A 15515-nucleotide genomic window follows, 5' to 3' on the forward strand; every position below is an offset into this window, starting at 1 on the left:
TGTGCTGATTAGTGGCCCTCGAGGACCGGAATTGGACACCCCTGGAATACCATGTTGTCATGCAGCCTTTTGTGCTGTGGGGAATAAATAGCTGGCTGCTTCCACCTGCTGACACTCCACACTTATTCTACTCAAAATGCAGAGAAGATTTACCACTCAAGAAGCGTTGGAATTGATCCTGAACAATGCAAACCCTTGTGACTCAGATGGGGAGGACATAAACCTTCAGCCAAATTCGGATTCGGACTCTGAGCTGTCTTCAGGTTAGATTTCCCAAACATCCTATTTTCATTTCCTGACTTTATTTTTATTTAAAACCGAAGAAAAGAATAATTTGAATTTGCTCACATTGCAGATGACGAGACTGCTCCTCATCTGGAAAAGAGAGCTCGGTTGGAGAGTGAGCCCACAGAGACGGCGAAAGAGGGCACAGTGTGGCATGAAGAACATGTGGGTACAATTCTCCGTTTCACTCCAATGGAACCGTACGCTGCAGATGGAGAGCCAACAGCAAAGGCCAGAAGAAGAATCAGGAGTCGCCTTCAGAGCTTCCTCTGTTTCATTACTGTTGGCATGCTCCGTCCCATTCAAGAATGGACTATTCAGCATGCACGGCAAACGGAGCAGACGGACTGGTTCATGATCCTCCATGAACTAATGGCATTTATTTCTGTTATTATTTTGAGGGGGGTGACCAAGGTTCCATCTCTGCGTGACAGCTGGTCAGCATGCCTGGGAAACCCACTTATCACTGGAATTATGTCACAAAACCGTTTCCAAGACATCATGCGTCACCTACGATTTGATGACATGTTTACGCGCAGTGAGCGAGTGCAGACAGATAAGTTTGCTGCAATTTCGGATGTGTGGGGATCGTTTGTTTCCAACTGCATCACATGCTACAACCCTGGTCGACACATCACAATTGATGAACAGCTTTTCCCATCGAAGACTCGCTGCTGTTTCCTGCAGTACATTGCAACAAAACCCGACAAATTTGGCATAAAGTTTTGGGTAGCTTGTGATTTGAAAACAAAGTACATCTGCAATGTCCTCCCATATCTTGGAAAGGACCCCAGTCGTCCCAGTGAGGAGAGACTTTCTGAGAGTGTGGTGATGAAGCTGATGGAACCATTTATGGACAAAGGCAGGACGGTCACCACGGACAATTTCTTTACATCACTGACACTTGCACGACGACTGCTCAGCCGGAAAACCACCATCCTCGGGACAGTCAACAAGATTCGCCGGGAAATTCCTCAGTCAACTAGAAAGATGGACCGCAAGGAATTCACCACTCAGGTATGTTGTTGGTCTTTTTTATTCCATCAACACCTCTGAGTGTGTCATTGTGTTTAAAACCGCTATAATAACAACAATTTCTTCTTTTTTAGGTGTTTTCCACCACTGGTGCCACGCTGACGGTGTATGCGCCCAAACGAAAAAAGACCGTCTACATTCTCAGCAGCATGCACAGCGTGGTTGAGACTGAGGAAACCATCAAAAGGAAGCCAAACACCATCACCCAATACAACACCACAAAGTGCGGAGTGGATGTGATGGACCAGATGGTGCGGGAGTACAGTGTGCGCACAGGAACACGGCGATGGCCAGTCGCCGTGTTCTACAACATGATCGACATGGCGGCACTCAATGCACATCTGCTTTATCAAGCATGCACCGGGGTGCAGGAGAGACGGGTGGACTTCCTGGTTCAGCTAGCAAGAGAGTTGGCTAACTCTCATGTGAGTGAAAAGAAGGCACTCAAAGAGCAACTGCGCCAACAACAACCGCCTACACCTGGCCCTGGGAAAAGGGCTAAGTGTCAGATCAACCATTGCTGCAAGAGCAATCGCGCAACTGTGCGATGTGTTTATTGCCACAAATACACATGTGGCAAATGTAGGAGAGAGATACCGTGGCAGTGCCAAGTATGTCACGAGTCTCAATAAGAGGATGAAGGAGATTCTTCTAAATATGTGCACAGTTGCTTTGTTATTATCGTTATTTTTATTTATTTTGTTTGGTTTTTTTTTTACACAAATAAAAACCATTGAAAACAAATCACAGTTGTTCTTTTGCACATTTCTCACACCACACTGTCATTAAAAATAAATAATTTTTGTGTTCTCTTTGGGTCAAATGACACCTCTCTGGGTTTTATAGGTAAAAAGTTCATTTGACACCTCTGTGGGACTTCTAGTGTTAAAAGTGGTAAAAATGCAGTGAGGCATGAAAAATTAGAAAAAAGTGACAAACACCCAAAATCGGAGGTAAGGCTATAGTAAGGCATAAAAATGGAAAAAACTTTGCATTTTTTTCGTTTTAAATAAGGCTATAACAAAACCCTAAAAAGTATAACAAATATAATGCACACACTTAAACAGTGGTAAAAATGCAGTAAGGCATGAAAAATGAGAAAAAAGTGACAAACATCCAAAATTAGAGGTAAGGCATAAAAATGGAAAAATCTTTGTATTTTTTTTTTCTGAGATAAGGATATCACAAGACCTTAAAAACTAGTGGAAATATGATAAGCACATTTAAACCTTGGTAAAAATGCAGTAAGGCATGAAATTTCAAAAAAAGTGACAAACACCCAAAATCAGAGGTAAGGCAATAGTAAGGCATAAAAATGGAAAAAAACATTGGATTTTTTTTTTTTTAAATAAGGCTATAACAAGACCCTAAAAGTATAACAAATATAATGCACACACTTAAACAGTGGTAAAAATGCAATAAGGCATGAAAAATTAGAAAAAAGTGACAAATACCTAAAATCAAGGGTAAGGCTATAGTAAGGCATAAAAATGGAAAAAACTTTGGATTTTTTTTTCTGAGATAAGGCTATCACAAGGCCTTAAAAACTAGTGGAAATATGATAAGCACATTTAAACAGTGGTAAAAATGCAGTGAGGCATGAATTTTCAAAAAAAAGTGACAAACACCCAAAATCGGAGGTAAGGCTATAGTAAGGCATAAAAATGGAAAAAACGTTGGATTTTTTTTAATTTTAAAATAAGGCTATAACAAAACCCTAAAAGTATAACAAATATAATGCACACACTTAAACAGTGGTAAAAATGCAGTAAGGCATGAAAAATGAGAAAAAATTGACAAACACCTAAAATCAAGGGTAAGGCTATAGTAAGGCATAAAAATGGAAAAATCTTTGTATTTTTTTTTTCTGAGATAAGGATATCACAAGACCTTAAAAACTAGTGGAAATATGATAAGCACATTTAAACAGTGGTAAAAATGCAGTGAGGAATGAAAAATTAGAAAAAAGTGACAAACACCCAAAATCGGAGGTAAGGCTATAGTAAGGCATAAAAATGGAAAAAACATTGGATTTTTTTTTTTATTTTAAAATAAGGCTATAACAAGACCCTAAAAGTATAACAAATATAATGCACACACTTAAACAGTGGTAAAAATGCAGTAAGGCATGAAAAATGAGAAAAAAGTGACAAACATCCAAAATTAGAGGTAAGGCTATAGTAAGGCATAAAAATGGAAAAATCTTTGTATTTTTTTTTTCTGAGATAAGGATATCACAAGACCTTAAAAAATAGTGGAAATGTGATGCTCACACCAAAACTGGAGTAAATATGCAATAAGGCATGAAAACTTAAAAAAAAGTGACAAACATCCACAATCGGTGGTAAGGCTATAGTAAGGCATAAAAATGGAAAAAACTTTGGATTTTTTTTTCTGAGATAAGGCTATCACAAGACCTTAAAAAATAGTGGAAATGTGATGAGCACATTTAAACTGGGGTAAAAATGCAGTAAGGAATGTTAGATGAGAAAAAAAGTGCAAAATGAAAAATGAGAAAAAAGTGACAAACACCCAAAATCAGAGGTAAGCCTGCATAAAAAATTAAAAACTTTGGAATTTTTTATTATGAGATAATGTTATCTCAAGATCTTAAAAACAGTGCAAATATGATGCACACACCTAAACTGGCATGGAAATGCTGTAAGGTATGAAAAAAAAAAAGTAGAAAATAAATGAAAAATGATATATATATATATATATATATATATATATATAAAGGCATAAAAGTTTCAACTTTCTTTTTACATAAGGCTTGAAGGAACCTAAAAACCAGTGCAAATTTGACAGACACTTACATGGGTGTGAGTTAAGGATTATGACCTTGCCATGTCTGGTCCTTTTTTCCTAAATCTAGACTCCAGTATGGGTTCATTACCTGCAGAAAGAACAGCTGAAACATTAGCTAATATCCACAAATTTGAAAGTCAAGTACCCAATGAGTCATGTAAACCTTCAGTGAACATATGCATAGTGTAATGGTTTAATGATTTTAATTTGTTCATCAGGAAAGATTGGGGTTCAATTACTGATGGCTCACTCAGCAACAAACCTTGAGATTGTTTTCAAGTTTCTTGCTCTAAATTAAAAGTTAAATATGCTGCGAGATGTATGAACAGTAAGAGGAGCTTTAGTGCAGTGTGTTAATCTGTGATTCTGACTTGGCAGAGCAGTGGTTTAAATCCTAATCCTAGATTAGATTCAGCATGTGTCAACACTCTGAGTCACTAACATGTTTCCAATTCAAATACCTTAAAAATAAAAGTCTTATTAGTTTTAGGTACATCTTAAAAACACAAACCCTAATAATTCCAATTCAACAAAATGCTTTTCATAGCAGCTCTCTCTTATTCAGTTTTCTTTTATTTTTACAGCATTGTGGAGATGTCATGTCACTCAAATGAAAATGAAACACCAAAAATGGCATATAAAATGAAATTCAGTAATTATTGTATTCTTTAATCATCATGTCATATTCATTGTTGTGGTTACCTCAGTTTGTACTGTGTTTAAAATATGTTGTGAATATGAGTGTGCATTTCAGTCCATCAATTAGAAAGTATTAATTCGATTCAATTCAATTCAACTTTATTTGTATAGCACAACAGAGTCATCTCAATGCGCTTGTCAAAATAGAAAATTCATGATAAGAAAGAAAAAAACCCAATAAGTTCCACATGAACAAGCATTTAACGACAGTGGGAAGAAACAACTCTCTTTTAACAGGAAGAAATCTCCAGCTGAACCAGGTTCAGAGGTGGCAGCCATCTGTTTCAACTGGTTGGGGTTAGTTGACAGAAGGACCAACAGAACAGGATAAAAAGACAGAACATCAGAGTGTCCCAGACTAGTTGAGCCGTGAACCACAGATCAGGAACTGTAAACTCCAGCTTCACGACACCTGAAATAGAGAAGACAGAGAAGGGCGAGCAGAAGGCACTGACTGCAGAAAAACATGATACATTATTATCAAGTCAGCTTGCCTTGGCCTTGGGGCTCACTCCCAGTGGCTTAATCAATACTTATTATAAAGGTAATGAATCTCTTACCGTTTATTGGTAAGCTAACAGCGACTCCAAGGTCTGTAAATGCGACCGTTCACAGACGAACCCATGTCCGCTCTAGCGGTTAGGTTATGTTATGATTCAGTCCTGTTTATGCGGACTGACCAAGACAATGTGAGGTGTCTGGAAGTGACTTCACTTAAGGGCAGCATTACTGTAACGTTGCAGTTTCTTAACTGAAAGATAATGAACTGAAATCCAGATCAGTTTAACATTCATAGTAGACCAGAGATGGCTTAGGTAGTAGATTTAAATCTACTACCGAAGCCATGGCCCTTTGTTTGTTCCTAGAACCGATTGATTATGATTAATTTGAGTCTCTAAAGCTAATCATAGGATCAAATTTATATGAAGACTGAGCGTCACCATATAGCACAATGCACTGTGTTCTGAATAAGCTCAGATAAGCTGAGCACACTGTGACCCTGTAATGGAAGAGATGCTTTAGAAGAATTTAGTTCACAGAAATCAGTCACATTAGATATAATCCAAAAATATATTTAAAAAAAACTATGTTCATTTAAAAATCAGAGTGCCAAACACTGATAGGGTTTGCTTTAATAGATGTAATTACAATTGTAATAATATTAATGTTTTTTTTCTGTGCAGGACTGACATGTTGTGGTTTTTGTCCTGAGTACTTCACTTTATTGTACTCTGATTAAAAGAAAATGTTTTCATATATAGTGAAATTAGTAAGGTCGACTGTGTGGAATTAGTTATTATTAATTGGATTGTGACTGAACTTTTAAAAAAGTAAAAGTGTAAAGTTCTGTGTTTGCGTGAACAGTGGCCTTTCGCCGTTATTTCACAAACAAACAAAAAAAAGAACAAACACATGTGGCAAAACACATTGACCTCAGTGGTCACCATGACCATTTCACCAAAGTAATCAAACAGCCAGTCATGATGCTCCTTTGTGTAAACTTTAAACAGCCTGACTAATATGACTGAGCATGTCTATACTTGAATTATATGTTTATATATGTATATATATATATATATATATATACACATACAAATACAGAGACAAAAGAGGTAGGTAAACACTTGCTTTTAATTTTCATCTTACTATTAGTAATACATTCATACTCTGAAATAACAGAAAATCAGAGTTTCATTATTAATTTGTCTCATTTATTTGTTTTTGTTTTTTTTAAACATACCAAATCCCACTTTTACCATATTAATTTAAAAGAGATCAATTGTCTCTGCCTTATAAACCCATCAAAAGACAAGCTGGATGAAAATGTAGCCTGCATGCTGAACACATTGCCCAACCGTTAAGTCAATAATGAAACAGACACTTTACAGTAAATCTTTAAGTTAACTGGATTTTAATTTTTATTTATCCTTTAATGTTGCTGTTCTTATGATGTTTATGCACTCTTGTTTTATTATTCTATTGTGTTGCACTCGTACTTTAACCACAACTCTGTACAGCACTTTGTGATTTTATCTGCAAAAAGCGCTTTATAAATAAACTACTTACTTACTTACTTACTTACTTGCTTGCTTGCTTGCTTGCTTGCTTGCTTGCTTGCTTGCTTGCTTGCTTACTTACTTACTTACTTACTTACTTACTTACAAAACATTGAAATATGACACATGAGCTTGACTTAGCAATCTCATAGGAACAAGTCCAGGTGACCCTAACATTAACCTATCAATCCTCTGAACTCAAAGGATTGATAGGTTTTTCTTATCTGATCAACAAATAGATGTGCCAGGGTCCATGTCAAAATTTCTCTTTAAAAGCCCGTCTGTCTCTACAGCCATTCACAACCCCTTCAGCCATGAGAGCGGTTGTGCTTACCCTGTTGCTGGCCTTCGTGGGTGAGTTTTGAAAAAAATATTTTATTGCCTCTAATGTAGGCTTAGTGTTTGGTTTTTATGATTTAAGAAGGTATGTTGAGGGAAAGTTTGTCTATGAGTCTGTATTGTATTATAGCTTAACATAATCCAGATTCACTGACAAGTGGATCTACAAAATGTTTATCATAATCGTGATTTATTTGATCAGATAAATGTCTCTTATAGAATAAAACCAGCATGAAATATCCTAGGGACTCATAGCACAATACCTGAATGATTTGATTTAAAATCTAGATATGCAGGAAATAATTAACTGATTTTGTGCAATGTGTCGCTAAACTTAATAAACTTAATATTTAAAATACAGATCACTACAAGGTTTTTTTTTAATGCTTATCCTGCATTTTGCAATTAATTACTACATCTCTTAATTTATTTCTCTGTGTGTATGTTTTGTTTTGTAGCTGGTGAAAATTTGGGTAAGTTTACCATTATGTTGTAATTTAAGTTGTTAAATTTTACTAGTAAATACAATAATTAAATATCCTTTAATGGTATTATAACTACTAATACATTGGGCTTTCAGTTCCCCATTTTGCTGCTCATCAAACCTACGTGTACAAGTATGAGGCGCTGCTGCTTGGTGGTCTGCCTGAGCAAGGTTTGGCAAGAGCTGGACTGAAACTCAGCAGCAAAGTTCACATCACTGCAGAGGCCAACAACCAGTACATGTTGAAGGTAAAGGGATGAATTTGTGGCAAACATAGAGTTAGCTTAATTTCAGAATGAACAACACAATGTGATGAATCCTGTCTTTACATTGCAGTTGGTGGAACCGGAGCTCTTTGAGTACTCTGGCGTATGGCCTAAAGGCTCCTTCACTTCAGCGGTTAAGCTGACTTCAGCCCTGAGACCTCAGCTTACAGTTCCCATCAAGTTTGAATACACAAACGGTGTTGTGGGAAGGGTGCTTGTGCCCGAGGGTGTCTCAGTAATGGTGGCTAACATCTACAAGGGAATTCTGAATGTGCTTCAGCTCAACATCAAGGAAACTCAAAATACCTACGAGATGCAGGAGGTTTGTCCAAGATCTTGCAGAGCTGATTGCAGGAAGAAGGGAAGCTTTTATATGAAACACATGCTTTTCTTAATAGGCCGGAGTTCAGGGTATGTGCAAGACCCTCTATACCATCACAGAACATGAAGAGGCTGGGCTTATGCATCTGATCAAGGTTAGGGACATGAACCACTGCCAGGAGAAGATCATTAAGGACTTGGGTTTGGCCTACACAGAGAAGTGCGAGAAGTGCCAGCAAGTGAGTTTGAATAAAAATGGTGGCATTTTTAATAACTTCTCATCTTGCATTGACAACACTGTCAGATTATTATGGAAAAAAAATATATTTTGTCTTTACAGCACTACAAAAACCTGAATGGTGCTACAACATACAGTTATACCTTGAAGCTGGAAAGTGACGGCCTCTTGATCAAGAACGCAACTGTCAGGGAATTGATCCAATTTGCACCATTCAATCAGATGAAGGGATCTGCTCAGATGGAGACTAAGTATGTTGATAAAACACTAACAATACAGAGCTGTACACATGAGATACATCTTAAAAAAATTTTTGCTTTATTTCTTTAGGCAATATTTGGTCTTACTTGACGTTCAACAAAGCCGAGTTGCCCCCATCCAGGCTCACTATGTTCCACATGAATCACTGAAGTATGAGTTTTCCACTGAGCTTCTCCAGACACCTATTCAGCTCTTTAAGATAGACAATGTGCATTCCCAGGTACAGTTTTAAATGGTGTTGTCAAATGAGAAGAAGAAGTTCTGCTGTCTTTAATCACTTTTTTTCACTGTTTTTTTCCAGATCATGAAGACTTTGGACCACCTGATTTCGCACAACATGGAGAGAGTCCATGAAGATGCTCCTCTGAAGTTTTTGGAACTGGTTCAGCTTGTCCGTGCCGCTCGCTATGAGGATCTGAAGATACTCTGGGGGCAACTGAGAATGACACGTGCCAGGTGACTTTACATTTGTGACTGTATGAGCACTTTCGTAAAAATAAAGTCACTTATCAAGAGTTTTTTTTTACTACTCTCCAACCCAATATGAACCGCTCAGACTTTGGCTTCACTTGTCTTTCATGTGCTTTTCAGGCAGTGGATTCTTGATGCTGTCCCTGTCATTGGAACTGAGGTCACTTTCAAATTCATCAGGGAGGAAATTAAGGCAGATACAATTACTTTGCCTGAAGCAGCTCAGGCTTTGATTGCTTCCATTCACATGGTGACTGCCAATCATGAAGTCGTCAGAGAATTAAAGGTGCGCAGATCCTTTCACAAGGTAGTCAGTGATGAATGTGGAGATTGGGATAACATGCTCTTGAAATCTTTTAGGAGTTGATTCGTGAGGAGAAGATACTGAACAACCCAGCTCTGCGTGAAATCGTTTTCCTGGGCTATGGAACAATGCTTCACAAATACAGCATTGAGATGGCCGCTTATCCTGAGGACTTTGTCAGGGTAAGATTCCCTTTTTTGTTCAAAACATTTTCCCTTGAAATCTGAAATGTGACTCTTGACCCTTCTTGTCTTCCACCAGCCTATTATTGAGGGTCTAAAGGAGGCTGTGGACAGTGACAGAACAGAAGACATCATTTTGCTGTTGAAGGTCTTGGGTAATGCTGGATATCATACCACCCTCAAACCAATCACAAAGTTCCTGCCCATTCACGGCACTGTTGGTGCAAAAATGCCATTCAGAGTCAATGCTGAAGCCATCATGGCCCTGAGGAACATTGCCAAGAAGGAGCACAAAATGGTGAATACTCAGCAAATATGATTGGTAAAGACAGTACAGGGGACTGCACACTGAGTCTGCATTCTCTCCTGATTTAGGTCCAGTCTTTGGCTGTCCAGCTCTACATGGACAAGACCCTTCACCCAGAGCTCCGTATGCTTGCATGCATTGTACTGTTCGAGACAAAACCTCATATGGGATTAGTCTTGAGCCTTGCTACCAGTGTGAAGACAGAGAAGAATCTTCAGGTGGCCAGCTTCACTTATTCTCACATGAAGTCTTTGACAAGAAGCATCTCCCCCATGCATGCTTCTCTGTAAGTAAATTATCAGATCCCCCATTGTCACCTGACCAATCCCCACACAATGTTTAATGTTAAATCTATTTTCTTACATATCTTGCAAATCAGGGCTGCAGCTTGTGATGTTGCCATTAAAATCTTGAGTCATCAGAAGGACAGACTGAGTTCCCGCTACAGCAGAGCCATGCACATTGATACCTTCAACTGTAAGTACTTGTTGCCAATTATGGGTAGCATTACTTCCTATTTTAAATGTGTCATTAACCAGCTTTAACTTATTATCAGATCCATTTATGGTTGGGGCTGCTGCCAGTGCTTTCTACATTAATGATGCTGCCACCATTATGCCAAGATCCATTGTGGCCAAGACCACTGCCTACTTCACTGGGGTTGCTGCTGATGTTTTAGAGGTAAAATGGTTTGTTTTTAAAACAACACTAGATTTTCATCAAAGTAATTTGGAATAGATCCTAATTCTTTTACACTTGTTTTTCTTTGCAGGTTGGAGTTAGAGCTGAGGGAATTCAGGAAGCACTTGCCAAACACCCTGAACTTCTTGAAAATACTGACAGGATGACCAAGATGAAACGTGCCATCAAAGCTGTAAGCAACACAGCATCCTTTCAGAGCAAAGCGAACACATTGTCTAACCCTGCATAGTTAAAATAAACTGTTTTCTCTGTTTGTAGCTCTCTTACTTGAGGTCTCAGCCCAACAGCAAACCTCTGGCCTCCATCTACATCAAGTTCTTCGGACAGGAGATAGCTTTTGCAAACTTTGACAAAGCTGTCATTGAACAGGCCATTGCAGTAAGACCCAAAATTTTTGTATTTTATTTAAGGTTCTATAAGGTGCAGTTTTTGTTATACAGTTTGTCCCCAACAGCTTGCCACTGGACCCCAGCTTCGTCAGCTTGGTAGGGCTCTGCTGTCCCAAGCTCCCTACCACCTAACCAAGTCTCTGCTGATCTCTGAGATGCGTCGGATCATACCCACAACTGCTGGTTTTCCAATGGAGCTCAGCCAATACACTGCTGCAGTGGCTGCTGCAAATGTCAAAGGTGACAACCACTTCTATGCACGTTTAAACCTCTGTTACGTCTTTGTTATTCCTGCTACCCAAAATTATTATTCCATTGGCTTTGAAATGTATATGGTAAGACATTAATCGTGGATTTATTTTTTTCCTTCAGTCAAAGTTCACTCAGAACCACAGTTGCCAGAAAACTTCCAACTCGCTGACCTTCTGAATACCAATGTTGAGCTTGAGACTGAGATCCAACCCAGGTAAGTTTTAATTTTCACAGTATAACAGATATGAACCTGAAAGCTACTGTACCCTTTGTAAAACCGCCCTTTCTCTCTAGTGTTGCCGTCAATACTTTTGCTGTGATGGGAGTCAACACTGAGAAACTCCAGGCTGCCCTGCTGCTGAGAGCTAAACTCAGCTCTGTTGTTCCAGCACACATTAAAGCCAATCTCAACTTCCTTGAGTACAACTTCAAGATCCAGGCTCTTCCCGTTTCTGTACCTGAAAAGCTTGCAGATTTGCAGTAAGTTTAGCCTTTGGTGCCCTTGGTGGACATGATAGAGGCTTAGTATCTCAAAACAAAGCTGTCTTTTCTCATCAGAGTGGAGACTTTTGCTGTGTCAAGAAATATTGAGGACTTTTCTGAGAAAATCACTCAAATCGTTCCAGCTGAAGTTCTGACACCAAGATCTAGAAGGGATAGTGCTTCTTCAACTGAAGATAGTCAAGTGAGTTTTTTCACTCGTTAGGTTGTTCAGATCCTGCAACAGTTTCTACAATTTGAATTTGTCTTGTAGTCAAAATCCTCAGAAATCCTCACTCCAGGAGATAATAGAGTTAAGATGACCACCAAAGTTCCTGAGATCAAAAAGAAGTACTGTAAATCTGCTGTTGGACTGATGGGCTGTCTGAGGGTTGAGTCACAAAACGCCGCTTTCCTCAGTGACAAGCTGCTGTACAAGCTGGTTGGGAGACACATGGTTGCTTTTTCAGTCAAACAAAGTAAGTACTAAAAGAGTCCACTACTGTAAGGTAATCTCATTGCAACTGCGAGCAGAAAGTAATTCGTCATTCCTACCCTCATTCATTATATTAATCAAAAACAATGCTTTTATGGTGTTAGTTGAAAAAATCGCAGAGAGCTTGGAGATTGAGCTTCAACTTGGATCAAAGGCTGCCGAGAAACTCATGAAACGTATCAACCTGAGCGAAGAAGATCTCAGTGAGGCAAGGCCAATCTTGAACAAGCTCAGGAAACTCCTGGTTCCTCAGAATAGAAACTCCTCCTCCAGCTCCAGCAGCTCATCATCTCAGAGCAACAGCACCAGTAGCAGCAGCAGCAGTAGCAGCAGCAGCAGCAGCAGCAGCAGCCGCCGACATACATCCACAAGAAAGGTTCTGAGTTCTACCAGCAGTGCATCAAGCCTGGCGTCTCTCCTCAGTGCAGGTTCCAGTTCTTCTAGAAGCAGTGCTCGCATTGTAAATGTAAATATATTTTATGCTAATACTCTGGTTTTTCATAACCATCGTGAGAGCTCAGTTAACATCTTTGTTCTTTGTGCTTCAGAATGTTGCTGATTACAAGTTTAGGAAGAACCACAGGAAGCTGGTATGCATTTAACAAGTTTGACAATGGTGTATTCAAATTTTAGCTTTCGTAGCTAGTAACTTTGTCTCTGTATTTCTGTAGACCGCCTCAGCAAGATCCTCTCAAAGCTCTAGCACGGGCTCAAGTTTTGAAGCCATCAAAAGACAGGTAAAACCAAATAAACTCCAGTCTTTTTTTTTTTTCAAGAATGACTTTTGTTGATATACTGATCCAGACTTTTATGGATTGTCCCCTTAGAATAAATTCCTTGGCAGCAAACTGGCCCCAGCGTTGGCTCTCATCCTCCGTGTTGTTAGAGCTGACAAACAGATGCAGGGATACCAAGTTGCTCTCTACTTGGACAAAGACAACGCCAGGCTTCAGTTTATTCTGGCTTCCTTGGCTGCTGACAGCAACTGGCGGTTATGTGCTGATGGAGTTGTGTTGAGCAAGAACAAAACAACAGTAAAGTTCTATTCTACACTCTCTTGTTATTAGCAAGTTATTAGCTTCTTAAAATATAAACAAATACACTAATAAACTAGCAGCCTCACGATTATTTTTGCTATTTTATCAATAGACTGAAATCACTTGGGGAGACAAGTGCAAACAATATGGCTTAAGATTCTCAGCTGAAACTGGCGTTGTTAAATCCAGCCCGGCCGCTCGCCTCAGAGTCTCTTGGGAACGCGTTCCATCTGCCCTCAAGCGCTACGTAAAAAGGTATGTAGCTTGATTACCTCAGTTTTCATTTGCTTGTATGCCTAGTAGATAACATAAAATGTCTGATATTTGGAATCCCTTCCACAGGGAAATCAAGAACTTTCCCAACATGCGGGCAGTGCTCACTCATGGAAAGGACAAAGTCAGGCAGATCTCCGTTGCTGTGGTTGCCCGTTCACAGAGGGCCCTTGACTTCATTTGGAAAACTGTAACTATAATTCAGGTGAACAGTGTCACATTTATCAGTGTTGTTGTTGATCACAGGAAATGCTTCTGTCCACAGAACCGTTCCTACAATTATACCATGCACCTTCCTGTGACCTTGCCCCTTGAGGAGATTAGAAACGTGATCCCCTTCAATGACGCTATTAACAAAGCCCACTACGTGTTTGCTAAGGCTGCTGCAGGTAAGAGATGACTATAGAGTTTAGAATGTGTCACATATTGACTGGTCCAGAATTAAACCTTCCTATTTCTTACAGCCCAGTGTCAATTCAGAGATGAATCCTTGACCACGTTCAACAACAAGACTTACACAGCCGAGATACCCTTCTACTGCTATCAGATTTTGGCTCAGGATTGCACAGATGAGAGGAAATTCATGGTTCTTCACAGGAAAGATGAGGCTGGGGAAAGGCACATCAATGTGAAAATTCTTGACATGTAAGTATTCACAAAACACAACATCTAATGAAAAGGAAACAAAATTTAACAAATGATTGCTTTCTGATCTCTATAGTGATATTGACTTCTACAAGTCAGGCAACCGCATGGCTGTGAAAATCAATGGAAAGGAAATACAACTGCCATACACTCATTCCTCAGGTTGGTTTTTGTATTGGCGATGTTCGCAATCTTTAACTTACTACAACAAGTACTACAGCCTTGGTTATATTGAAAGTTTGACAACATTATTTTGACAACATTATAGCTTTAATAATGTTGGGTTGTGATGAGCCATCAAATCATTTGGTGAATGTTAGTTAATCCTAAACACTAAACAATCCCTGTGATAGGCTACAGTACCCAGCAACGACAGTGAGGATAACTGGGGACAGAAAAAGGAGACATTATTTAATTAATTTTAGTTAAATAATAATAATTATGTTAATAAAATATGCAAGTCATAAAGTAATTTGTCTTCTATTAACAGGTACTGTCACCATCAGACAAAATGGCGAAGAAATCTCTGTATTTGCTCCTAGGAACGGTCTTCAAGAGGTCTCCGTTAGTCCAAGATCATGGAGGGTAAAAACCATGCAAACAGTCAATTTATTTTTAATTTTTATGTCTTCAATTAACACTTAAAGCTGATCCAAGTGTAACAAACACAAGTCTGTTTGATCTTGTAATGTAGATTGAAGTTGTAGACTGGATGAAAGGAAAGACTTGTGGAATCTGTGGATGGGCTGATGGGGAGGTCAGACAGGAGTTTCGCACACCCAGTGGACGTTTGGCTAGCAACGCAGTCAGCTATGCTCATTCCTGGACTCTGCCAGCAGAGAGCTGCAAGGACACCACTGGTGAGATGAAATCATCAACAAATCACGTGTCCAGAGTCATGCAACACTGGGAATTCATTTTTGATCGCTATCCTTGTGCAGAGTGCCAACTGAAGCTTGAATCGGTGCAGCTGGAGAAGCAGATGAACATCCGTGGTGAGGAGAACCAATGCTTCTCTGTTGAGCCTGTGCTGCGCTGCCTGCCAGGCTGCATGCCAGTGAAGACCACCACTGTCACAGTTGGCTTCCACTGCGTGCGTCTTGGTGAGTCCCACAACTGATTAAAATCATACAACATGAATAAAAAGGTAGACCAATGATCTGTAATCCCTCTGTGTTCCTCTG

At 39.2% G+C, this 15515-nt stretch overlaps 1 protein-coding gene across 1 annotated transcript; it reads left to right on the plus strand.

Annotated features, from left to right (window-relative positions):
• The first annotated feature begins 7172 nt into the window (after nt 1-7172).
• LOC114461809 (vitellogenin-1-like) lies at nt 7173-15474 on the plus strand. Its single transcript, XM_028444212.1, is given in 31 exon segments — nt 7173-7238; nt 7682-7696; nt 7804-7955; nt 8044-8295; nt 8372-8535; nt 8637-8783; nt 8863-9249; nt 9385-9550; nt 9625-9750; nt 9830-10048; nt 10126-10343; nt 10437-10534; nt 10614-10738; nt 10830-10931; nt 11018-11137; nt 11214-11388; nt 11521-11614; nt 11695-11880; nt 11959-12085; nt 12155-12359; nt 12481-12842; nt 12925-12981; nt 13048-13113; nt 13204-13410; nt 13526-13703; nt 13788-14075; nt 14151-14331; nt 14408-14493; nt 14822-14916; nt 15026-15191; nt 15273-15474. Coding segments are annotated over 31 exon segments (4983 nt in total). The 5' UTR covers nt 7173-7198; the 3' UTR covers nt 15452-15474.
• The last annotated feature ends 41 nt before the right edge of the window (nt 15475-15515 follow it).

The sequence above is a fragment of the Gouania willdenowi genome, chromosome 4 (assembly GCF_900634775.1).
Source record: "Gouania willdenowi chromosome 4, fGouWil2.1, whole genome shotgun sequence".
Taxonomy (NCBI): domain Eukaryota; kingdom Metazoa; phylum Chordata; class Actinopteri; order Blenniiformes; family Gobiesocidae; genus Gouania; species Gouania willdenowi.